A 27649-nucleotide genomic window follows, 5' to 3' on the forward strand; every position below is an offset into this window, starting at 1 on the left:
TGGCTGATACCAGTAGTGTTAATATCTACCTAATATCTCAAAAGCTAAGCAGGTTTGAGCCTGAATAGTACTTTAATAGGTGACTGGCATGCACAAACAGGTTTTTACATTGGATCTGGGGCTACGCGGTGAACAGCAGAAGGCTTTGTAGGAAACCCCATTGTTGTACTGCACTTCTATGCTTTCTCGTCCATACTCTCTGCTTTCACCAACCCACACTGACCCACGTGGTGACATATGTCTAAATAACCCCCATGACCCACACGGCATGATGACGCCCTTATCTAACACAGTTGGCTACGTAATGTGCGAAATAAGTTAATCATACGTACGTACATACATGCATGATAAACCCCATAGGAAACAGTGCGCTCTGTTTGCTGGAGTTTGGTTGGGGCAAGTGGAAAAGTGCTGCTCCTACTTTGTGGACCAGAGGTCACTTGACGGGATCTCAGAGGTACTTCTGTGATGTCTAATTCCACGAACCGTTTTCTAACAGAACGAGTCACAGCTCTGTTAGAATTCCCAATGGATTATTCATCTCACGACATGACACTGTTTGTACAATGAGGATATCATTGGGGAAAAAGACGAAAATATAGGCAGTCCCCGGGTTACGTAAAACCCAACTTAAGGAAATTCAACTTTAAGGAAATGCTCCCATAAATTATGTAAAACATTTAATATGCGGAAATCTTTGCGTCAGTTAGATAAGTACAAATAGTGCAGCGCGGTGCGGTTGTAGTTGCGGATTAATACACGTCGCTCCACCAAAACGCCACCTTCACCGAGCCTGAGCTTCACTAGGATTAAGATAAATGGAATTTTTTGTAGTGTTACGTAATTATTTTCCTTTTGTAGCATTAAGTAATTGTTTGTTTTCTGTAGCGTATGTAGTGTGTATCTGTGTGTGTTTGTGTGTGTATGTGTGTGTGTGTGGACGAGCCTACTCCACCTTTGTGTGCGTGTATGTGTGTGTGTATGTGAAGTCTAGACCGAGCCGAATGCACAGTAAACATTCGGAAGTGACTGCTTTCTGTTAACAATTAATATTAAAATCAACAATTGGATACAGTATATGTTCCATTAGTTTAATAATGGGTAGTGGTAGGATAGATATTCGATGCAATGAAAGAATCATAGGAAGTGCAGAGTCTATGTACAGCGATAGGATACAGGGAACGGACGACAGCACGATACGGTACTGAGAGAAAATGGTAGGGGAGGCACAATTATTTCCAGCTATGGGATTTTATCTTGATTTTTGGGGAAAATTGTTCAGTTTCCGACATGAAAAATTCGGGTTACGGATATTTCTCAGGAACCTAACCCTTCCGTAACCTGGAGACTGCCTATAAATATATTTTTAATCATCACGCAAAGGGTAACGTACCATGTAATATTCATCTGCAGAAACCACACTGTGGCAGGTAGAGAATGGACCGTCATTATCCATCAGAGGGCCACAATGTGTTTTAGCGTATTCATCTGAAAGATAAGAAACACACAAGCTCAGACAGTGTAGCCTTTGAGCTGTCGGGCCACTGCCCGAAACGTTAGCTGGGCATGGTGGTCCACATGTGCAATCCATAGCTATGGAGGCAAGGGCTGGTAAAATCACATATTGAAGTTCAAACACTTGCTCAGTTGCAAGGTGGCCAGGAGATGGCAGTATAGCAAAAGCAAGGCTATGCGCTGCCCTCTAGAAATTGCTAAGTGTGTGAGGGAACCAGGTGGTTTAGGGAGAAGGCCATAACCGTCAGAGTACTGAGTCAGCACCACTGAGTTCCTGAGTTCAAATCAGGGTTTCAGTCAGCCGTCCATATGTCAGGTTCTTAAATGCAGCAGATTAATGAACTCAACCCAGTCGCCAATGACTATATTAAAAAACCATAAAAAAATATTTTTCCAATCATTTTTATGTTTACAGTTACGGAAACACTTCTATATTTGTTTAATTTGCATACATATGTGAATAAAAGGAATTGAAGTAATGTTCAAAATAATTCTGCATCCCATTCAATAAGCTGTGAGGCTCTGCAGTGGGCAGCAGAGGGCAGTACAGCAAAATACATTGTCATAATATGCTCCCACATCTATATCCCTCCAACTTCCACTAACCAGTGTGGTCAAAATATTCAAATACCTCCCACAATGATACGTACGGCGTGAGGAGGCCCTCATCCAGCAGTGAAGTGAATATGACAGCGTGGCATTGATCGGTCACACATGAGCTGTGAGCTGTGTCGGCATGAAGCGTCTCACTGTTGGTGATGTACACCGAGCACGGGTCCATGGTGACCTCTTTTCGGTCCGGGCACGTCGCCTGAGCCTTCCACATGTTACAGAAGGTCGCCGCTGTCGCGTCCACGATGCCGGAATGCGTGAAGTCGTCACCGGTTACTTCATTGAAATTTCCGCACAGCCCTGTTAAATTGTCACAAGATGTCATTTAAGAGGTGGTTTGGGTGGTTTCATAATGATCAGGTGTCGGAGCGTAGGAGCAAGAAGCCAACACTGCTATGTCTTAAGTTCAAATACGGGTATCAGCTGTGATGAAACCGTTTTCATGAACACATGGCCATACTCATCTCTGTTGTTGGCCCTGAGCCTGTGGTTGGAAATTCTACATTTCTATGACATGGGCCATTCCATCCATGACAACAGTTGCATTCCCGTGCAGTGCTGCTGTTGGTTTCATCATCCCCATATGGATAATGTTGAGCTGATTGAACCCTGACCGGGGATGTGAACTCACATTTGTCCAACGGTTAAGGTGGGTTCACACTGGATCACTCAACTCAATGTAACGGGATGAAACAGCTACTTAGGCCTCACTGTTAGTGATGTCACAGAATTGTAATGTTAGTGCACAGCTTAATTCGCTAGGTTGAACGTGTTGGAACAATGAGTGGACCGGCAAGCAATCAGAGTTGGGGTGGCACAAAGGAGGGCAGCCAAGGGCAGCACGTGGCAAGCATGTGATGAATGAGCAATCATCACAAACAATGTTGTCATCATTATTTATAGAGTGGCGCTAAAAAGCATTTTGACATTAAAACTCGACACACGTATAACATCAAAAAAATCCCCGAAATACTGATACTGATAACATGTTTTTTTTTTAACTGAAGAAAACATCAAAGCAGCATACGGAAGAACAGAGCTTGAGACATACATACCACACGTTTTGTTGTGATACGCGGTGGCCGCGGTAATGTACAGCTGCATCAGGGGCTTTAGCTGAACTCGCAGGCGCAAGCCAAAGTTGGTTTCCGCACGGAGGTAGAAGGACGACTCTTGCACGACGGTCACGGATGCTGAAAGAAATAGACATGAGACCAACAGTGCATGCCAAGCTGTCATGAAATGCACGCAAACATTCACATCATAAGCTGGACCATCTGCAAAACAAGCAGTGATGATCAGAAGTCTGAATCAGTGTTTAGTTATGAAGCTTAGGCATTTAACACATATTTAAAGACAAATTCATGCTGCCTGAGTAAATGATCTAAACAATGATTGTAGATTAACTATCATGGAATAGTTTATTTGTGTAATTGCAGACAGACTTAATATGTCATCATTTCTATACATTCACAAAGCAGCGACTTATACTTGTCAAAACACTTTTATGTAATTGTTTTTAATATCTGTAATGTGTTGAGTTCTGTGGATTGAAAATGGTTGATTTAAGAGGGCAGGTGTAAAATGGATTGCAAAAACTGTCAATCACAAGGCTTACCCGACACAAATGGAAGAGGCACCTTATTCTTATGCACGAGCACATCCCCTGATGCCTTGAACACAACCTGAAACAATAATAATCACTTGTAGTTATTGAAAATCAATATGGTTATATAAGGGTTGTCACTAACAATATAGTAATCAATCAACAGTATTTTATTACGTATTCGTTGCTTTAAAAACTGATTCAAAATATACAATGTTCAACCCAGTGATTTATTTATTACACTTTTTGGGTCTTTATTTTCTTTTGAGTTACATTGTGTCAGAAAAAAGCCATGGAAGATTACATCACATAACTACGTTTGAACACGCTTTAAAAGCCTCTTCATCCAGACTATGAGCATAATTTTTACATGCTCTGGAAAGTATTTGTTCAAATTGAAAACACAAGTTTCACATGATATTTAAGGGTGTGCAGTCATTGGTCATCAGTGAGACCATAAATTTGCTCATTATCTCAAGATATCTATGCCTTAAACTGTCTCTCTCTGCTCATGCCCTCCCTTTGGATTAAGGCGGCTTGAACTCTTATTAGAATGCATGCAAACGCACACACACTCAATCACGCGCATCTGGGTGTACATGCACACACACACTCACCGTTTTTATGTCATCGATGTAGAGGATAACACTATTGAGACACGTCTTAGAATCTCGCCCCTCGCACTTGGTTAACTCTCCCAGTACGGAGAACTTCTTGCCAGCGCAGTCCTAAAAATATTGAGGCCACAGAGCAGAAGGTTAGAGGTCATTGAATTGGAAAAGCTGTACATATATGACTCATGGGAATGTAATGAACATGTCTATGCATGTGCCAATGTGGACCATGAAGGCCTACCCAAGCTGTCGCCATTCCTAATATTGCTCCATTGCAATAATCCAACTAACTCCTACGCACGAGCAAATTTTATTGATCCATCTCTCCGCAGTTGATATCCTGTTAGGAGTGATCTCTCCTTTGTAAAAAAGTCACATTCCTGACAATGCCCGTTCTTCATAGCACCTCTCCTTTTGTTTTTATGCCACAGTGTTGAGTTTTATTTTGTTAATTGTGCTTTGCACCACTTCCAATGTATCATCACCGAATCATTTATCTCCTTTGTTCGTCTCGACCACACTGGCCATCGTTCCTTTCTAGTGACGTATCCTGCCCACTTACCTTTCTTCAGTCAAAATTATGTCTCTAACTTGCGTACGTTCTCTAACCCGTGTGGTTAATATTTCTATCTCTAAATGTAATTCCAAGAATGCACCCTCTCCATGCATCTTTGTGTAGTTTTTAGCTTTAGTTCTATTTTCTTCATCAATTATCATGTTTCTGAGCCGTGTCACAGCAGGTAATATACAATGACCTCAATGGACTATGCGATATTGGATTTGCAGATCGAGTTGTGACACTGGATCATAATGATTCATTAGATCGTGGAGAAGAGGGTGAAATTCGTTACATCCCAAGCTCACGCTGCCACATGCACCAATGCATTACAAATGCAGTTTTGGTACCGTTGTGAGGGTGTAAAAGCAGTCCCCGTGGAATCTGTACGTCTTGCTGTCGAAGGTCGAGAAATAGGAGCCGCCCAGGATCTTGCACGTCCCATAGCAGGGGCGGCTGTCGCAATTCCACTGACCCTGCTCGCAAGTGCTGAGTCGGCAAAGACGGTGGCACAATGATTAGAATGAAAAACCCACAAGTGGCAGGTGGTGAGGGATAATGGGGGCTTTGCCCCTCAAACCTATTTAGCAGCTTGCATTTAAACACAGCCTGTACAATAAAACCTCTAGAAGCCACTCCATGAAAGAGCACAAGATCACCACAAGCAAGGCATGTGGTAAACCACAGTGCGGTGCCCTATGTGCTGTTCCAACACTCTACACTTTTGCAAGTGATATCTTTATCTGGTAAAATAGCACCAGCAGCCACCTTTGTGCCACATGGTTAGAGAAAGTGTCATTTTATAATCCAGTGGTTCCAAAGCTATTTTAAGAAATGTATCATCTGATCGATCACAAATACATTTTTAATATAAGCCCCCAAAATTACTTATATTGAATGGCATTAAAAAGTTCATACCTTAAAAATGCACACGGAAACACTAAACCAATTCTTTGGTGAGATTGCGTTGCCAGTCATGCGTGGTGGTCGTAAGTGGTGGGAATCAGGTTTCAAGTAGGAATCTGTGTGGGTGGCCTTCCTGTAGACAGAATGTCCCAAGGATCCATCAAGTCTCCTCTCAAACAGCACATCCAAGAATGGTAGTTTGCCATCTTTCTCCACTTCCATGGTGAATCTGATGGATGGGTGTCTGGTATTGATGTGGTCCAGGAAATGGTTCAATGCTGGGAGGCCATGTGGCCAAATGACGAAAGTGTCATCCACATATCTCTTCCACAGGGAAGGACGCAGGGTGGACGTCTGGATGGCGTCTAATTTCCAGAGACTAGTTTTGGCTTGCATCCTACGCAGATTGAATAGCCCACCGTCAAAACGGTAGATGAAGCTAATCCCATTGTTGCGGTTCTGGAATGAGTTTTGTAACATGGCAGAAAACACCATGCTGAAGAGCGTTGGCGCTAAAACGCAGCCTTGCTTCACCCCGTTTGTGATTGGGAGCGGATCAGAGAGTTCTTGTTGGTCTCTGACGCTAGCCATCATGCCATCCTGGAGTTTGCGCACGATGCCAATGAACTTGTCTGGACACCCATACTTGACCATGATCTTCCATAGGCCCTCCCAGCTGACTGTGTCAAATGCTTTTGTCAGATCAACGAAAGCCATATATAGATCAGCATTTTGTTCTTGGCATTTCTCCTGTAACTGCCGGGCAGTAAATACCATGTCAGTGGTTCCGTGGTCTTTTCTGAAACCACACTGACTCTCAGGTAGCAGACCCTGGTCTAGATGGACAATTAGGCGGTTCAGAAGGATTCTTGCCAAGATTTTGCCAGCGATTGATAGTATGGAGATGCCTCTATGGTTGTCGCAGGCCTGCCGATTGCCTTGCCTCTTATAGAGATGGATTATAGAGGCATCCTTGAACTCCTGGGGAACGGCTTCTAATTTCCACAGAGACTGGAAGAGGTCGGTCAGTTTCTCGGCTAAGCGAGGCCTTCCAGCCTTGTAGATTTCCGCTGAAATGGCATCGGACCCTGGAGCTTTGCCTGATGAGAGGAGGCTTATGGCTTTTGCTGGTTTCCTCAATGGATGGTAGAACACCAAGGGACTGGTTTATTTAAACTTGAGGCAGTCTCGCAATTGCCTCCTCATTTATGCATGATGGCTGGTTGAGGACTGTGCTGAAGTGTTCAGCCCACCTTGCAAGTATTTTGACCTTCTCTGTGAGGAGTGTTGTTCCATCTGCATTCAGGAGAGGTGAAGTTCCAGAGTGTTGTGGACCATAGACCTGCTTAAGTGCACCATAGAGGCACTTGGTGTTGTTACTGTCAGCGTAGGACTGAATCTCCTCAGCTTTTGTGCACAGCCAGGTGTCTTGCATGACTCTGAGTCTCTGCTGGACAACCCTGCGAATGTTGAGGAAGGCAGTTTTCTTTAAGCTTGAGCTGCTGTAATTCAGTTCAGATAGACTTAATGCAGGCGATGTTTTTCATCAAGGAGTGCTTGGATTTCTGCATCGTTCTCATCAAACCAATCTTAATGTGTACGTATGGGAACACCAAGTGATTTACACTATGAGATCTCTTTTACCAGTGGCAAAATATATAAGTAGGTTTTTACCCTTTTAAACTGGTACAAAACTGACACCTTTATTCAAGGAATCATGAATAAAGGTGTCAGTTTTGTACCAGTTTAAAAGGGTAAAAACCTACTACTATATTTTGCCACTGGTAAAAGAGATCTCATAGTGTAAATGCTTACCCCGAGCTCTCAATACTCTGATATTGCACTGTGTTTGAGTTGTACGCCTTCTGGTGTCATCTGGTCCAACACCAATGGGGACTAGGCTCTAAAGAAAGCCGTCTCGGGTGTGGACCAATCAACTTCAAGGACAGTGCATATTATTATCATTATCAGAGTTGCTTCTTTTTGTTTGCTTTTTTGACTACTTGTGTTGTGGTTATTGCAAACATGATTCCTTGAATAAAGGTGTCAGTTTTGTACCAGTTTAAAAGGGTAAAAACCTACTACTACAACACCAAGTGATTCAAGGGCTGTAGAATGCAACACGGTCTTGAGAGCAGTCCAGTTTGCCTCAGCATCTGTATGCTCGAAGCTTAGAGACTCCAGGTGATGGTATAGAGCCTCAACAAAGGCCAGTCTGGTGTGTTCCTGTTGTAGGCGAGTGATGTTAAGACGCTTTAGACGTCTTTTTCCTTGTGGGCGTCTGGGAGGCTTAATCTGGATGTTAAGTTTGGAGATGATGAGACGATGGTCAGTCCAACATTCAGCACCACACATTGTCTTGGTCACCCTGACATTGTGCCGGTCGCTCCTCCTCATGATGACGTAGTCAATCAAGTGCCAGTGGTGTGGACGAGGATGCATCAATGAAGTTTTCTTGCGCTTTGGTAGTTGGAATATCGTGTTGGTGATGAGCAGGTCAAATTCAGAGCATGTTTTCAGCAGCAGAAGGCTGTTGCTGTTACATTTTACAATGCCATGTGCACCCATGACTCCATTCTATGATTGATGGTCACTTCCAACTCTGGCATTGAAGTCACCAAGTATCAGGAGTTTGTCAGAGCTGGCTGTGGCACCAATAATGACTTCCAGGTCATTATAAAACTTGGTTTTGATCTCGTCAGAGTTGGTCATGGTAGGGGCATAGGCACTGATGATGGTGGCCTCCTTTTTACCCATTAGGTGGAGCTTTAGGGTCATTAAACGGTCGTTTATGCCCTTGGGTAGGCTTGCCAGTTGATTGACCAGGTGGTTTTTAACTGCAAAACCAACACCAGCATCACGTCTCTCCTCCTGGCCTCGTCCGCTCCAGAAGAATGTGTAACCTGTACCCACTTTAGTCACCTGTCCAGTATTGGCCAGTCGGATCTCACTAAGGGCAGCAACATCCACATTATATCTGGCTAGCTGTCTGCCCACGAGGGCGGTGCGTTTCTCAGGTCTTTTTGATCCGGATGGTGTGCGCCTACGGTAGCAGCTAAAGGGCCGGCCCAGATGGAACAAGCCTGAGGCACAATTAGCTGGTCAGACTAGATATAAACTTGAATAGTCATCATACAAAATTCTGTAGATACATTGGTACATGGATACATGCATACGTATCTACGGCCAACCCGACTCCAAAAGGATGCATAATACATGGGTACAAATGATATATAGTAAACAATCTTGATTTGCAGCTTTCCTGACTGCAGTGTTCTTCCTGGTTCAGCAGTTCCACTGCTGAATTTTTTTTTCTGCCTGAGGACGACCGCTTGTGTTGCGATCGTAACGTCTTGATATATAATTTTTTCTTTTATTTTTCTACCTACGTGACTTTACGGAAAGAACCAAAGAGTATATAGTACACACTTAGACTTATTTATGCGGTGATAGAGTACACACAAGTATTATGAATATTTGGTATGTGACTTACAAACTACTATTTGCATACCACATTTTGTGAACCGATGTACTAATAGGTAGGGTTGCTGCAATATGGGAATACGATGATAAATCGTCAAATCATTAACAATGACATAAAATCATATCATGAAAAATTACATTTCAGCATCCCTGATACTAAGCTATTGCGTCTCACCAGTTTTTGCAGCCTGTGATGAGCGATTCTCCACTGGCATAGGAGTGGCCGAGTTGGTTGCACCCACAATTGCTTTGAGGGATGCAGCCCGACCCACTCACATCGTCCCACACCATCCCTGCAGTTCCCAAACACCAGAAAAAAGATGGTAAGGAGAGAAATCTAGTTTATCCATATGTAAAGGTTGGAGAGCGAGAGATAGGAGATCAATATATGAAAGTTAATTTTACTTGGACCAAGGTAGTCTTATTTGCAAGAGTGACCTTGGGCACTGGTCGACCAGTAGTACGATGATTGCTATGCGGGGATTTTTCGAATTTGGCAAATTTGGATCCTCAGAAGGGATATGAAGTGGCACTGGCCGTTATGACTTCTTTCACATGAACATGAATGCTCTCTTCAGTCATCTCAAGGAGCTGCTTCTGAATAGAGGGGGACACAATATGCGATGCATTGCTGTACTTTCGGGGGCATGTTCCCCGCAGGCCCCCCACCATAGAACCCTCAATGCTCGGTAAAGAATAGAAAATTACATCTATTGATTCACTGTTTATACCTTCAGGGCAGAAGCAGCCATCCACACAGGTGCTTGGGCAGTTGATGGAGGCGGAGGGGTTTGAGCAGGTGTCTTTGCACACCGATCCACACTCCCTGTGCACCTGACCTCTCGGGCACGTCACACCTGAGTGAGTAGGAGTCAGTTACACGCACAAAAGGTAAAGATTCTCCGCGTGGCCTTATAGACCGTAATGGCAAGAGCTGTTAGCGAGCAACTTTCTCTCCCATCTCACCAACACACCACACCACTGGTCTCTCCCGACCCGATCTCACCGCACACGCACCACCACTCTCTCCGGATCTTACTCTGTACTGCACCACTGCTCTCTGCCATCTTACCAGTACACCACAACACCATTTAACCCCACACCACAGCACCATTCTCCCCATCTCACCGCAGAATTCTGGAGAACGCCACGTGCCCGGCGATCCATTAACCTGCGTGCACCGTCGAGAGAACTCGGCGATCGTCGCACAGCCATCACAAGGGTAGAGCCCAGCAGTGCCGTTGCAGTCCAAACGGCAAATGTCCGACAGTGAAATATTAATCAGCAAGCTCTTCAGTTGATGGTCCACGATGCTGACGCAGGAAAGAAGCTCGCCTTGCAATAGGTGCTGAATGTGTTGTGTCTGGAGCAGAAGAAAGAGAGGCGTCTTATTTGCTTAAATGTTTACATTAGCAATCTTATTTCTATTATTTTAACAAATTCCAACTGAGGCTTAAAGGGTTCGTGATTTAGCTCTGTCCATCTCTCAAACTGTACCGGCGTAAAATTCACAATAACATGGCAACTAAAACCAGTGCTAAATGAATAAGCCTTGTTGGCCAAGGTGATGTCACATACTATGCACGCGCATCGCTTCCCCACGATTCATTACGTGACATCATCCTATGACATTACACATCATGTCATCTCGTTGTGTGGATTTAAATCATACTATTATCACTGATTAAAACATTCCAAGGACAAACGCAAATTGGAAAGGGTTAGAGAATCCATGAATACACATTCGTTTTCTTACTTGTTTATGGGTGGAGCGAAAGAATAGTGTATCATTTATTCCGCTATAAACTAAGCTGAATTTCATTCCCAGCCATGGCCAACATAACTGCCAAATGTTATTTGAAACGGTCCTCGGGCCTCCACCACGTTACCAGCATGTACTGATCAGCGTGGTAAAGCAATGTTAAACATGCTCCATGATAGACATGGCCTTCATCCAGCAGTAGATTGACAGAGGGCTGAAATTTTATTATTTAATATCCAAATTATTAGATGATGTGCTGTGGCAGAGCTCCCTCTCGGAATGTTACAAATTAAAGTCTGAGACCATTAAACGCACTTCGCACAACACTCGAGTTTAATCTTGGACGGGTAGCTGTGATTTGAAGGCAGGATCTCATTACTTATTGTCGCTGCGAGTCAATCGCTAGAGCCTGGGTAAACAGAGTTCAGCATATACCTTGTTCAGACAGTATTCTCTTGACAAATCTGAGTTAGTTTGCTGTGGCTCTTGGGAACACATTTCCAAGTTGTTTAGCTTATTCATCAGCGTGTAATCACTTTCTGAACGCAGATGACCTGCAGAACATCACAAACGGTAAAAGATAAAAGTTAGCACCTGACACTGGAGGCCAGGGGTAGCATTCCCCATCAGAAACACTTGTGATCACAGATTTCCTCCTCACTCCGATAAAAAACTTAACAAAGAAGAGCACGAAATAAAACAGTTTATTCTGCCTTAAACTGATAAATTAGAAACATGAACATTGACAAAGAAAATAAAAAATGAATAATGTGCAAAGAAGATGAATGCATTGTATCCTTGGAATTACACTGAAAAACAGGAAAAGGTCATTGATTTAGAGAAGTTAAAAGGTAATGCCTGTTAACAAAGGTAACTGGCTTGGACAGGACATCTCGTTAGAAATGATATCCAGTGGTAAAGAATAACAGATGTGTAGCAGCCAAGGGAGGGAAGGTGTCTAAGAGTAGGCTAGTCGCATGCCAATAAAACTAAGATGTTTAATTGTTAAAGTTGGAATGAGTCAACATAGATTGAAAAAAACAAATTCAGCCATCACAGTTCATTGTTCAATGTATACTGGGCTCACACTATCAACTCACTGCAGAACCTCGTTAAATCATGGCTGGATGAAACCTAATTTTGAACCCAGGACACTGGTGCCAGCTGCTCGGAACTGAGCTCACTTAGCAACACGGCCACATCATTACGGTTCAAAGGTAATTATCTTGTGCAAGTCTTTAACAGTGTGAATGTGTCCCAAATACAGGTCAAAGGAAGAAAATTTAACTGGGGTGGTGACATTACTTAGCGGTAAGGTGTTCACCACTTGCTGCAGAAGTACACGGTTATAATCCAGCAGCTGCCCTGATTAAAACTGCGGGTGCATTAATCATAGAAATACTATGCGACATCGGATTCACAATGGACATTAAGCATCCCGTGTCGTCATTCACAAGAATAGGCCGTTGTGTAACGGCATCATGGTTCAAATTTGCTAAGTTCAAAAATTATCCAAAAACTCCTCGATTAAATTTACTGGGAGGGAAATCTGGCAGTGGGGTTCCCCTTTCAAATTATTGACATGTGATGTGATGTACAGCATTATGACATGTCCAGAATATAGGACACTATATATAAAAACTATTCATTTTCATTCACTTGACACCGACTCTCACCATTCAAATATAAATCATCTGCAATGCCGTTAAAATCTCCACACAGCCCGGTAGTTTTGGTGTGGAATTTGGGGTCAAGTTTAACCTACAGAGAAAGAAAAACACAGTTTAATAATCGTACATTATTCATGCAAGGTACATTTTAATTACCAAGAAAATCACAATCCTAGCACTGGGTCACACCCTTTTGAAACTCTTCCGATCAACAGAGGCATCATGCCATCAAGATTCAGTCTCAACACTGCTCACCGTGATGGCATTGTTCTGGTCCCACAGCAGAGAGAAGCCCATGATGGAGGAGCACTTGATGTAGGATCCCACCATCTCAATCTGGATGCTGTGGTTTTTGTATGGCAGCTGCACCCTGGAAGAAACAAGTGACACAGCCATGTGTCTTAGATTGGCGGTCAGTGTTACAATGCAATATATACATGACGATACAATTTGGATTTATATAGCGTCGATATGCGACTGGATCTCAAAACGTTGGACAGAAACAGTGGATATATTTATTGAGTCGATGGTCTCTGAGAATCTGCAGGTCTCTTTGTGAGTCTGTGGGTCACTATAAAATATTATTTGGATTTATATAGCATCTAAATGTGACTGTATTGCAACACCAATAAAACAGTGAATGAAAGCAGGAGGGTTTGGGAAATATACTGTGATCCATCACCCTCTTCCTCTAAATCACTGGAATAGCTGTGCACTTTTGACTGCCGCAGGCAGAATCACCCTGTGGGGAAGAACTCAAAACAATGAAGAACAAAATAACTTACCTCTGGCCGCTAATGCTTTGGCCCTCTCTTGTCAGGTTCAAGGATATGCCCTCCATGGTCACTACCACATTCTCCACACTCATTCTGTCCAAAGCGCTTCTCTGGAAGCTCACGGACAATGACGGGGAACCGGTGATGGACACCAGGCTCAGAGAACATGAGGACAGCGGCAGGTCCATGGAAGCATGGTCGAATGTGAGAAGGTGGCCAGTTCCCCACACGCTGCATATAGTGTCATCTGTGGGCGAAACGGCAAAACCCAGAACTGTCGGCAACGGGGTATCACAGACATTAAGTCGGCACTGCTAAGTGCCTGGATTTGAATATGAATATCAGTCGCCCCGTATTAAATTGTAATCTCAAGTACCATAATTAAATCGGGATTATGACCTCATTCTACTTATTTCCAATCTTGAATTGAAGGAATTTAGTGCAATAAGCAACAATACTCTCTGCGGAAAAAAATATATAAAAATGTGTCACTTGTGTGAATAAATAAGCAAATTAAAGGGATATCAGTAGTTGTGTGACGTAATCGTCTGGGGCCGCTCTCTTGACACCAGATGATGTACCGCTTCCTGTTGTAAATTGAACTCTTCTTCACTTCAAGACATGATTGTCTTTTATATTTCTTGAATGTTAAGATCCCAACAAACATTAGGCCTGCGAAGGCAATGAACATCCCAAAATTGAACCTTAGACCAGGGCTTAGCCCCTTCACACCTATTTACCAGGTTTAGCATTCAAATATGGCCTGGGCAGTAATGCATCTCAAAGCTGGACTCAGTGAGAGAGGGAAAAAGGGTCAGCACTAGCAGCGCACCTGGTATGCTGATGTGATCGGTGAACCCGTGCCCTTGGACACATCAGTCCACCATATGCTAAGCATGTGGTAACATTACACACTTTCATTAAGGAAAAATGTTATAAATACATGTTTACAATGTATTTATGCTCATCTCCTGTTTACAGCACAGATCCGGTTGTGGAAATTACACATTCCTATGGCAAGGGAAAGTCCATCCATAGGATAACCACTGATGACTTCCCCACAAAGTTCTACTTCATTTTATCGATTTCAGTTGGGATGATGGGCTGAGTCAACCCACAACCTAGATCTGAATTCGCAACCTTCGCACAATTCACCTTCTTGGTTCTTTCGGTAAAGTCACGTAGAAGGGAAATAAAAAAATAATAAAATAATAAAACATAATAAAATAATTATCACGACGTTTCGGCCACAACGCAAGCAGCCGTACTCAGGTGAAGAACAGGTCTGTCGGGAAGACGCTGAGGACGGCTGCTTGCGTTGTGGCCGAAACGTCGTGAGAATTATTTTATTGTTTTATTTTTTATTATTTCCCTTCTACGTGACTTTACCGAAAGAACCAAGAAGATGAATCCCTGCAGTCACGAAAGCTTTAAATCGAAACTTCGCACAATTATTTGCATTGCAAGATTTCATGAAAGCTCTTAAAACTATTTTTAGATCCTTGTAAAGCAATGACTTGTAAGCTAGTCAAGATTTCCGAATAAGATAGTGGTATCAGCATTTCCATCGGAGCAGTTTCAAGTTAAATTTGCATTCAACATAAACATTGTGCCCATGAACAGTGGGTAAAACCCAGCAAGGAATCTTACACTGAGGGCAACCTTCGATTAGCACAGTTGACTACATACGGTTCGAAAGAAGTTCAACATACATACAACCATCACGTATATACAGTAGCTGTACATATATTTAGCCATGTATTGCTATATACGTTTATTCACTTTTCAGACAATTTTAAAGAGCATCCAGAGGAAATTTATTTTTTCAAAATGTAATTTTATGGTTTTATACCGAGATTCTGCTTTAGTTTCATTCATACGTTGTCTGCTGGGGAATTCTACCACATTTGAAAATATATTTAACTTCATTTCACCACTTGCTGTCTTCCAGTGGAATTGCACCATATCTTGCAGTGGATGCACTCACAACATGAAAAACAGGTCAACTCCATACTATGAATTGTGTCGGATAGGTTTGACCGGTATTTCAGACGTGACTGGTACCTGGATCATGGTGAATGTCTTTTATGTGCACGAGTCAGATAGGTAAGTGGGGTAAGAAAAGTTTCAGAGGATGTGTCTCAGATTACTGTAGTGCTGAGGTCTGAACTCCCTTGCCTGGTATGCAGGTCGTTGGTTCAAGCCCAACTCCTGTGTATATTGGGAGTTCACATAAGCTCCCCGTGGTTGTGTATTTTTCTCCAGGTCCTCTGGTTTTGCCCTCCACATTTAAAAACATGCGTTTAGATTATTTTGTTTAGATAAATTCCCACGTGATAAGACGCCACTTTCAATGAGCTATCTATCATGTGTGCTCGGATCACCTATGAAAACTAGCGCAAGGTCGTAGCCATGGAGTGAACATTGGGGGGGACCAAATTTTCCAGGGGGTCTGGGGGTCCCCCCCCCAGAAAAAAAAAAATCTAAATTTGAAAACGAATTTCCTGCTTAAAATAAAAAAATTTTTAACTAACACATAGGATGGACTTATTAATTTTTTTACAATGTCTAATAGTGCATTGTATTACATTGCTGTTTTTTTTACATTTTTTTTGTTTCATTGTATGTAATGGCAGAGATTAGGGATTTATAAAGTACAACCATAACCACAATCATAAACAAAAATCTATTTTATAGCAATATATTGGCGGGGACATTTTGAACATATTTTATTATAATTACGGCCTTGAACTAGCTTATAGCTCAGTGGGCTTTACCTAGTAAAATAAAAGTTTAGTTAAGGAGAACAAGATATTTCTTCTTGTGTAACTGATGGCTCACAGAGGCGGTCAGGGGAAAAGGTGCGGATTTTTTGTTGTGAAACTGTTTAAGTGGAATGTTTTCTGTACAAAGATACTAGAGTTGTATAGCAACGTAGAATCATGCATTTACCAACTGGCAGAACAAGTTCACGGGGGGGGGAGTGGATTCATGTTAAAAAAACTACTATTGTCAGTATATTGGCCAGGGGCGGTTTCTTCATTAGGGCGATTGGGCGACGCACCACCAATGTCATTCAACCACAGAGTCACGCTAGCCGTCACTGTGCCTCTGGATATAGTCCAATCAGCGTCATGTCACGTTCTGTGGAGTACCGCCTCTTTTTGGGCGATTTCACTCCGGCTGAGAATCGCCCCGAGTGGCCCCATAGACTTACATTGAAAGATGTTTTTTTTCGAACGGCGGGCGCTCCAATGCATTCTCTATGGCTTCCGGGAGGGCATGCACTAACGTGCTTACGTCATCATACGCGCTAACGTCATCATACGTAAGCACGTTTCATCCAACAATATAATTTATCGCCACCTAGTGGAATCTTTAATAAAATAAACTTGAGTGGTTTGTTTTAATAGTGAGTATATAAACAAACAAGATGTATTGTAAGAGTCACTTTATTTTTCATTAATATTAAAGAAGTGAAGTTGCCTTTACATGCTTAAGCTGTTAATTTATCCATTGCATGGGTGGACCTTATCCTTATCAATCATCCAGACATTTGCCCCCCCTGAGAGATTTTGCAGGAGCCGCCACTGATATTGGCCTAATTCAAGATGTGTCTGTTAAGATAGATAGTAGCAGACAATATAAACATTCCTATTTAAAGCAGTTTTTAAAATGTACGCCTGGAAGAACTTTCTCCATGCTATGTCAGTCATGAGGCTTCGTGAACTAGTACGTGTATAAAATACACTAAATTACTCGATTATTAACATGTTAGGATTACATTAGATGGTATTTTACCTCAGAATTCCATGCAAAATGCATGGCCACAGTATCATTACATGGCATAACCGCAGCGTTACATTATATTGCAAAGTATTTGGGTCACACTTTTCATAAAAATAAAAAAAAACATAGCGATTGTATTTGTTACAAATGATCATGTATTGCTATGAAAATACGTGTATAATCGTATGTGTATTACTGCATTTATTACATTAATATTACATTAACATTGCATTAATACATAAAATAGTATGCAGGCAATTACCTCAGCTTAACAGTAATATTAATTCCCTGAGACAAAATCGTAAAATTAACGTACAATTCATTACCTCAGCCTAATATTACTTAATCACCTCGGTTTAATGCAGTATTCAAATTAAATACCTCGAACGCAAATAATTTGCGTGGAATTATCTCAGCCTGTTAATAAAGTAGTATTAATCGAGTGCGATCGATTACCTCAGCTCAGTCACAACACCTTTGCGTGCAATTATTTACCTCAATTAACAAAAAAAGCGCGGGAAGCCGACTTGAGGGCTCATTTGCATATCGAGACGATTCCCGCGAGACGTGGGGACTGTGGCGATTTGTTCATAGAGACGACGCCGGCTCGCACGCCCTGGGGACTGTGGCGATTTGCTTAACAACCCGGGTCCTGAGATCGCCACACAGGGTGGCAGTTGCTACTGTCACGTTGAGGTGGCAGTTGCTACTCTCACGTTGAGTTGGCAGTTGCTACTGTCACGTGGAGGTGGCAGTTGCTACTGTCACGTGGAGGTGGCAGTTGCTACTGTCACGTTGAGGTGGCAGTTGCTACTCTCACGTTGAGTTGGCAGTTGCTACTGTCACGTGGAGGTGGCAGTTGCTACTGTCAAGTTCAGTTGGCAGTTGCTACTGTCAAGTTCAGTTGGCATTTGATACTTTCAGTTGTCAACTATATTCTTGGTCTTTCAGTAAAGTCACGTAGATAGGTTCAAAGAAAATGACAAAAACCTATCTACGTGACTTTACCGAAAGACCCAAGAATATTCATTCCTGCAGTCACGAAAGCTTTAAGTCAAGTTGCCAACTATTTCATTTTTTATTTTACCAGGTTAGGCCCGCTGAGCTGTGTAGTAGCTCTTTTTCAGAAGCGAACTGACCACAAATGCTCGCTCAACGAAGTGGCTTGTCGTGTGGAAATGTATAGCAGCCACATACTCTAAACGCGCGTTTCTACAACATTGGGTTAACGGTTCCAACCACATTGGGCCAACGGTTGGCATGTTTGCTGAAATGTCGCGTCCCGGATTCACCTACATTAGTGACCATCACCACACTGCCACCCTTTGTCAACTACTATCACACACTGCATTTACCTCCATGGTACGAATCGTTGTAGATTCCGGTTGAAAGTTGAATGGTCGTGTACAGGTCATCCATCACCAAAGATCCACCTGAGCAGTGGAACAAGCGGGAAGTGGGGGTGGTTAGCGATTGATTACCACTTATGTCACATATCATCAGTCACGCCAGAATGCAATCCTATGAAGGATACAAGTTTTTTATATCTATATATATAAAAGGAAAATTTGTGAATGTGTCTTTTCGAAATATTTAGCGTACTTCCCGACATGCAACAAACTTGAAATTTGCCATGTGGGTACTTTCCAGACTGTACACCATGCAAACATTATAAAAATAGACTTTTTTGGAGTGGGGGGGGGCGCAATAATGCAGATATTTTGCACGGCAAGTGAGCTGTGACGTCACATCTGTCATGTCACTCCCGCAAATGCGAAAGCGTCACGCAGTGTGCCTGCTCATGTCACGCATCCCTCCCCCCAACCCTCCACGAGTAAAATGCCATACAAATGTGTTGCAGGTCTAAGGCGTTCTTCGCGCAGCATTGCTTCATTATTTCAGTCGTTTACTGCCGTACGCACCCTGAAAATTGTGTGTCTGCAGCAAGCGCGTGTGTGTGTACCTATGGAAGCGCGACGGCCACCACCAGTGACGATTATTTGAACAGGTCCTGGGCCTCCCCTAGGTCGACTCAGCCTCAAACGAGTAACTGGTGTGGTGTGTGAACATCGCCACTGGGGGGACAAAGGCGGCCGGGCGTGGTGCTGGCCACCCATCCCGTCGTATAAACTATACACCGTTTTTTTATTTTACCAGGTAAGACCCCGCTGAGCTGTGCAGCTTTTTTTCAGAAGCGACCGGGCAATAACGAATGATAGCTCAACAAAGTGGCTTATCACGTGAAAATGTATAGCAGCCAAATACTCAAAATGCATGTTTATAATTGTGGAGGGGAAAATCGGAGGACCACGCGACCATGGAGAGAGAGACACACAAACTCCAAATATATAGCAGGCGTCAGGGTCGGGATCGAGGTAGTCAACATCTTCTAGCCACCGCGGTGCCCACCATACTTCACCGCGCTGAAAATTGCGGGTCGGGGAAAACCGTCATCATTTACTTCCGCACCCCTTCCCGTCCCCGGAGATGGACGTTTAAGAAATCGGACTCTGCTCTTGACTTTCCGAAGTGGGGAGTGGAGAAGGGTAGTTGCGAGCCTTGGGTTGTCACTGCCAGGTTAAAGCTGCGGGTTCGTGGCTTATGTGGAAATGTAGAGCAGACAAAATACTAAAAATGCACGTTTTTTAATTGTAGAGGGAAAAACCGGAGGACCAGGAAAAAAAAATCCACGCGACCATGGGGAGAGAGACACGCAAATTCAAAATATACAGGCGTCAGGGTCAGGATCGAACGCACGACTTCCTGCATACCTGGCGAGGTAATCAACATCACACCACCTTGGCGCCATAACTCGGTTTTATGCACAGCTCGAGTAGCTGAGTAGCTGTTGACAATTCAGTGCCCGGTGCTAAGTTCCATCTCCCCCCACCCCCACCGCCTCCTCTGCTACTGTGGCGTCGGCATCGCCCCACCAAACAATTTTTTTAGCCACCCGCAGGCTCCGGCTTCGCTTCGTTTTTTAAAACCAAAAAAAATCGGCGGGACTTTTGGGCGGTGCAATATTGTTTTTTTTTGGGGGGGGGGGGGGGTAGCGATTTCATACTGATTCCTGCTAATTTTGTGTAGAAATCTTCTTGGTTCTTTCGGTAAAGTCACGTAGAAGGGAAATAATTAAATAAGAAAAATAAAACATAATTCTTTTATTGTTTTAATTTTATTATTTTATTATTTCCCTTCTACGTGACTTTACCGAAAGAACCAAGAAGAGGAATCCCTGCAGTCACGAAAGCTTTAAATCGAAATTTGTGTAGAAAACACACGCGCACTAATACAATGTTACTCTCTCTCTCTGCCACGGCCAGCATCAGCGGCAAGTGATATCTGAACCAGTCCTGTGTACCATTTTCACAAACCTGCACTTACCAGCGAGGTGCAGTATGGTCAAACAACCCTGATGACTGACACAGCGTGGGGAAGGCACTCATCCATCAGTAGATTGAAGAAAAGGGTCGTAAACTATTTATTCTTTTTAGGCAAAAAATATATTATTTAGCGTAATTGTGGTTCATATTAACGACGACGTAAATGATGCCTCCTTCCCATGTTTGTCTCTACATACAAAGTAAAAGTATTTTCTTCACAACCCATCTGCTCTGCACGGCCTTATCATCAGCAGCATTAGTTCAATACAAGCCTTGACAGCCAGTGTCTCATCAACAGAGTCAGGTTCACTTTGAAAGAATATTACAATGATTATGTTTTTTGTTTATATGTTTATTTACCCAGGAGAGGCCGGCTGAGTCTTACGACTCTTTCGACTGCCAAGTGTTTCACAGTAGGGGCAATAATTACCATTCAGTGATTTGTTGTCCATATTTAAAATTTGGTAAAGGTGGACCATGACTTACAATGGTGGCACAAAATGGTCCACTCCCGTGAATGACGTCAGGGGATCTATAACTGAAGGGTTTTGGTAGTACATATTGTTTATGTCGTTTATTGTGAAAATACCGTCACAGTTGCTATGATCACTGTTTCATTGCTTTCATGGCTTTATTTTGGTGATTTTTAAAAGTTTTTTGGTTTGGCCATGTTTGTTTGTTGTAGTACGGAGTAAGACTGATGGCCTTAATCTAAGTTGTCTTGTGGTTGTTGTTGTTGTTTGACTTGCATCCCACTGGGATTGTTGCACACAGCGTTGGTGTACGGTGCTTTTTCTGCAATATTTTGCTGTCTTTTATTGGATTTTTTGTTTGCACTTAGTCACATTCACTTTAAGATGTTTTCTTGTTCATGTTTTTGTTTTTTGTTTGTTGCGGTTGCACCCAATTCAAGAGCCGAATGGCTCACAGGTCTATACAGAATAAATGAACTTGAACTTTAACGTCCACCATGAGCGAAGCGGACTGCGCGTAGTCATTTTACGGCTAACACGCTGTGAGTCGAGGCGGCCGCTCGATTCAAACCGTGAACCTCTGCAACGAGTGGCGAACGAGCTACCCTCACCGCCCTATCCTCACCGCCTTACCCTCACCGCCCTCACCACCCTACCCTCACCGCCCTATCCTTGCCGCCTTACCCTCACCGCCCTCACCACCCTACCCTCACCGCCCTACCCTCACCGCTCTATCCTCACCGCCCTATCCTCACCGCCCTACCCTCATCGCCCTACCTTCACCGCCTTATCATCAGCATCATCATCACTATCTTCACCGTCATCATCGCCCAGCTGATGGCTACCAAACGCAGTACAATGCAGGGCACATTTATTCAATCGCCTTGCTCCAATTCACCACTCAACGTGCAATTTTATCAAATGTGCTTTGTTGTGCATTACGACTGCCACGTGACGAGAGATGGGCAGTATATAACTTAAATGTAATTTAAATAACACGTAGGTTTTCGCGACCAATATCATCCATAATAGAGGTTTTTTGGGTTAGATCGCGTAAAATATCTAAATGTGTCGTTAAAACCCGCCACTACCCGACACAGCCAACTAGTAAGGGTTGTCACGTAAACAGAACGTAGCCAATTCGTCACTAGTACAGCACACCGGTGTGTTGGAGAGCCAAACCACAACATTTACAATGTGAGTACGACGTTTCACCGATCAACTGTTGTTATGCCCGATGAGGACTATGATAATAAAATAAAAGATCTACTTGATGAAGGTCCCTACCTTAAAATTAAACGAGACCCAACCAGCACCTTGGAACATAAAACAACGGCAATCATTGCCAAGTCATCAATTCCCAAGGAATAGCAATACCTGATCAAACCAAGGGCATCAAAACCACCAAGACTTCATGCGCTACCAAAAATTCACAAACCTGATGTCCAATTAAGACCCATAGTTTGTACAATAGGCTCTGCCACGTACAAATTAGCACAATACGTAACGAAACAAATACAGCCCTACATCGGCAGGACCTCTTCATTCAACAAAAACTCTGAACATCTCTTAAATATAATTAAAGATATTAAGCTTAACCCCAATGATATTCTCGTAACTTTTCATGTGACTTCTTTGTTCACGAGGGATCCAGTCAACGAGTCAATTCAATTACTTGACACTGGTAACAAACAAAGGTTTAGCCAAAGATATCCCAAGACTAGCTGAACACTATCTAAAGAACACCTTCTTCTTGTGGCAAGGTGACATCTACAAACAAAAAGAAGGAGCAGCAATTGGTTCTCCTTTGTCTCCTGTGATAGTGAATTTGTACATGGAAGATTTTGAAACAAAAGGAATAGATTCAAGCACACTAAAACCCTCTGCTTTGTTTAGATATGTGGATGACACATTGGTGGTCTGGCCACATGGAAAAGATACACTGAACGCATTTCTAAATCACCTCAACTCGCAAAACCCATCCATCCAATTCACCATGGAAGTGGAAGCTGACAGAACTCTACCATTTCTGGATATTTTGCTCAGACGGGGTCGAAATGGTAAAATAACACAGTGTTTACCCAAAAAAAACGCATATTGACGCCTATCTGAATGCAGTCACACCATCACCCCACACAGAAATTTGCTCTTATCAAGACGCTCATTCATCGAGATAAAAAAAGTCTCAGATGGTGACAGTCTGAGAAGTGAAATTCAACATGTTAAAGAAGTGCTTCAAATGAACGGCTACAATGATGCACAAATCAGCAGGGCATTGAATTCCAAAACCAAATAAAATAACACGAGCATTGGATAATCAACGTTTTTGGGTTAGATCGCGTTATTTATAAATGTGTCGTAACCCTCCACCACCCGACACGGCCAATCAGCAAAAAAGTGTCACGTTGACAAAAGACAAATAGTTCACTACTTTAGCCCACCGGTGTGTTGAAGCGTGAAATCACAACATTTACAATTTTTTGATTTCGACGTTTCGCTGGTAATTGCATCCAACATCATCGGGCAACTCGCCAGACACTTGTTTGCTGATTGGCCGTGTCGGGTGGTGGAGGGTTACGACACATTTATAAATAACGCGATCTAACCCACAAACGTTGATTATGAATAATATTGGTCGCGAAAGCCTACGTGTTAAACGAGCATTGGAACTGCCCAAGTAATTAAAAGATAAAAAAAATACCGTACATTGCGGGAGTAACTGGTAAGCTAGCCAGATGTTTGGAAAAAGAAAACATCCGAGTCAGATTTGGCATGGTACATAAAATACAGAAATTAATATCTGGTACAAAAGATGTATTACCGAAGATATCAACAGAAGGTGTGTACAGGATTAACTGCACGTGTGGAAAATGTTATGTTGAGCAAACAGGACGAATGGTAAGCACGAGACTAAAAGAACATCAGTGAAATAGTAAACACTCCCGAATACAACTGTCAGCAGTAGCAGAACACGTGTGGCAACAAGGACACTCAACTGATCTTGATCATGTTGAAGTTCTGTGCAAAACTAGCTACTACTGGCGAAGACTCGAACAATACATTATTTAAATGCATGCATATAAAGGAGCATACTTCAATAGGGATTACCGTTGGTACGGCTATTTTAATACACAATACAGGAAGGATAAGATCAAAGGGCTAGCATAATGCACATGCATAATGTACGTTGCCTCAGTAATCTCCCCCCCCCCCCCCACTTTTCGCAAGAGCGCAGAAGCGTGGTCCGCACATCTACGCCTCTGTATAAGGAACGAAACAGACTTCTCCACAACTCTGGCTATCGCCTGATGAAGCTAGTCGTAATTACTGGCGAAACCTCACAGTACTCAGATCGTAAATGTTGTGGCTTGGCTCTCCAACACACCGGTTAGTGCTGTACTAGTATACTACACTATACACTACACTACTATACACTACACTATACACTACACTACTATACACTACACTTACACACTACACTACTATACACTACACTATACACTCCACTACTATACACTACACTTATACACTGCACTATACACTACACTATACACTACACTATACACTAGTGCTGTACTAGTGACGAATTGGCCACGTTTTGTTAACGTGACAACCCTTACTAGTTGGCTGTGTCGAGTGGTGGCGGGTTTTAACGACACATTTATATATTTACGGGATCTAACCCAAAAACACTCTTATGTAATTAAAATACGCACTTTTATTCCATTGTTGAATTGTCGCTGGGTATCTACATTTTGCAGCTCAAACTCTTTGCATCATTTTTTAATCGAAAATTACACGGGACAAGGTTAATTGATCGCATTATATCGAATTTGTATTTCATCCCATTTCTGCAAGTGATATAGATATGGAAACACGTATGGTACAGGTTCATATAGAACACATAGACAATGCCATCCAAGTTAATTTGAGAACTTTAAAGTGAGGACGCTATCCCCTGAATGAATATTCTTCCAAGACCCCTTACCTACTCGACACGTTCCCGTGACTTCTGATCCCCACCAAACTTCAAATGTTTCCCCCCACACGTGCATGCACACATGCATGTACAAAGACAAAGATCCCCCTGGAAGCCTGTACAGACTGTTGGGGCAAGTGCTGTTAGCGAGCACCTACGAAAGCCAGCATGGCACACGAGGGGGTGGGTGGCCAGCACCACGCCCGGCCGCCTTTGTCTCCCAAGTGGCGATGTTTACGCACTGCAATGGATACTGTACAAATTTGAGGCTGAGCCGACCTAGGGGAGGCCCAGAACCGGATCAGATAATCGTCACTGGTAATTGCCATGAGCGCGAATTGCCGTGTTCGTAGCGTGCTAACCGCTGAGTCACCGCTCCCCCACATGTGTACACATGTGTGCACACACATGTGTGCACACACATGTGTGTGCACACACACATGTGTGTACACACACATGCATACACACACATGTGCACACACACACACGTGCACACACACATGCATACACACACATGTGCACACACACACATGTGCACACACACACGTGCACACAAACACATGTGCACACACACACATGTGCACGCACACACACACATGCATACACACACATGTACACACACATGTGCGCACACACACACACATGTGCACACACACACACATCCATACACATACATACACACACATGCATACACATGCACACACAAGCATACACATGCACACACATGCATACACATACACACACATGCATGTGCACACTTACCAACCAACGCGAACACGTAAAACTGGCTAAGCCCCAGAAGGGCCAGCATCGAGTGACGTGCCATGCTTCGCCAGCGATGTTGAACACCGAAGAGGCGAATAGATCCTGTGCCAGGCGTGCCCTATTTATACCCACGCACCTTCGTTCAAACGCAGTCTTGGCGCAGCAGGTAAAAAGGTGCGCTGGTTTGGGTAAGGAGAGGGGGTGGGTGGGGTGGGTGGAGATGGTTGTAAGAGGGTGGCAATGATCGCGTGGGAGGTGGTGGATGCTTGGGTGGATGGGGGGTTGGAAATGTGACATTTTTTTCTCAATACACGATCCTCGCGGAATGCACAATCGCGATAATTGAGAAAGGGGGAAGCGAATTTGGACGTCGCTGGTTGGAGTGAGGACAGCGACCCGTCAACTAAGCACAGAACAAACGCGCTCGTTACGTCAGTCATGAGCACACCGACAGCAAAGTCAACGTTGTTGTTGTTGTTTTTGTTGCGGTAACTTTTTGGTTGTTGGTGTTCTTTTGTTTGGGGGTCATTTCTTAATTTGTTTATTCGGTTTTTTTATTTTGCTTGGTAGCGGCAGGGGTTTCATTTGCTTGGCAGTGGCTGTAAATGTGTGCGTACCTTGAACTTCGGTCGCACCGTACGTAACCAACCGCGCGGGGGAAGTCCACGAAACTAAACCCGACAAAAATCAGTTCTAAAAAAATTAGTTTTCAATCTCGATTTAAAATTGCATGGTTCCAGTGACTTTCTAATATCGGAAGTATTTGCTCCTCATATATAGTCAACGTTACAGCGTATGGGATGCTATTAACATGAATGACGCCATATAAAATGAAAATATTATTATAACTGGCTGATGTTTTCTAGAAATGGCTCAAATGAGCCGAAGGGCCATTATCCAACACGTTACCCTTTTAATATTTCTGTGATGAGACAGTGCTGATATCGACATTATTTTGTATTCTTGGATTGTTCGGTAAAGTCACGTAGAAGGGAAATAATAAAATAATAAAAATAAAACATAATAAAATGATCACGACGTTTCGGCCACAACGCAAGCAGCCGTCCTCAGGTGAAGAGCAGGTCTGTCGGAAAGACAGCGTCCTAATGGCAACTGTGCTCTTCACCTGAGGACGGCTGGGCTGCTTGTGTTGTGGTCGAAATGTCGTGAGAATTTTATTATGTTTTATTTTTATTGTTTCCCTTCTACGTGACTTTCCCGATAGATCCAAGAATATGATAATTTTATTATGTTTTATTTTTATTATTTTATTATTTCCCTTCTATGTGACTTTACCGAAAGATTCAAGAATATGAATCCCTGCAGTCACGATATTATTTGTGTTTGTCCGCCACTAGGTTCTCAGGGGCAAGTGAGTTTGATGACCTCAGCCCTGTCACCAATGATCACGCACACGCCATGAAAAAAAAGATATACTCTTTGGCTCTTTCGGTAAAGTCACGTAGGTATAAAATAAAATAAAAAAAATCACGACGTTTCGGGCACAACATAAGCGTCCGTCATCAGGTGGGAAAGCCAGCTTTTCCGAAAGAAACAAAGAGCATGGTTTCCTGCAGTCACGAAAGCTTCAAATCAAGAAATATATATATATTCACGTAATTAATTCCGTTAACAAATAGGCTTTGGCGACCAGTATCGCGATTAAAAATTTATTATTTAGTTTGATCAGATTACTTAAATAAAATGTCGTGTGTCGTACACCCTCCTCCACCCCACACAGCCAATTAATACATTTGTCA

The 27649-nt window shown here is 43.0% G+C and overlaps 1 protein-coding gene across 1 annotated transcript in view; it reads right to left on the reverse strand.

The window, feature by feature from the left end:
• LOC144737070 (uncharacterized) overlaps positions 1 to 25992 on the reverse strand; it is a 73317-nt gene extending 47325 nt beyond the window's left edge. Inside the window, exons 1-15 of the mRNA XM_078619722.1 lie at positions 25887 to 25992; positions 18645 to 18722; positions 13510 to 13747; positions 12980 to 13094; positions 12731 to 12815; positions 11490 to 11608; positions 10421 to 10655; positions 10024 to 10149; positions 9468 to 9585; positions 5254 to 5392; positions 4351 to 4461; positions 3746 to 3812; positions 3183 to 3320; positions 2266 to 2427; positions 1394 to 1488 (exon numbers count right to left, since the gene is read on the reverse strand). Coding sequence (XP_078475848.1) covers positions 1394 to 1488; positions 2266 to 2427; positions 3183 to 3320; positions 3746 to 3812; positions 4351 to 4461; positions 5254 to 5392; positions 9468 to 9585; positions 10024 to 10149; positions 10421 to 10655; positions 11490 to 11608; positions 12731 to 12815; positions 12980 to 13094; positions 13510 to 13747; positions 18645 to 18722; positions 25887 to 25950 — 1890 coding nt within the window. The 5' untranslated portion in view covers positions 25951 to 25992. The remainder of the gene's footprint in view (positions 1 to 1393; positions 1489 to 2265; positions 2428 to 3182; positions 3321 to 3745; positions 3813 to 4350; positions 4462 to 5253; positions 5393 to 9467; positions 9586 to 10023; positions 10150 to 10420; positions 10656 to 11489; positions 11609 to 12730; positions 12816 to 12979; positions 13095 to 13509; positions 13748 to 18644; positions 18723 to 25886) is intronic.
• Positions 25993 to 27649: the final 1657 nt, after the last annotated feature.

This window comes from Lampetra planeri, chromosome 64, assembly GCF_965212315.1.
Source record: "Lampetra planeri chromosome 64, kcLamPlan1.2.h2, whole genome shotgun sequence".
Classification (NCBI taxonomy): Eukaryota; Metazoa; Chordata; class Hyperoartia; order Petromyzontiformes; family Petromyzontidae; genus Lampetra; species Lampetra planeri.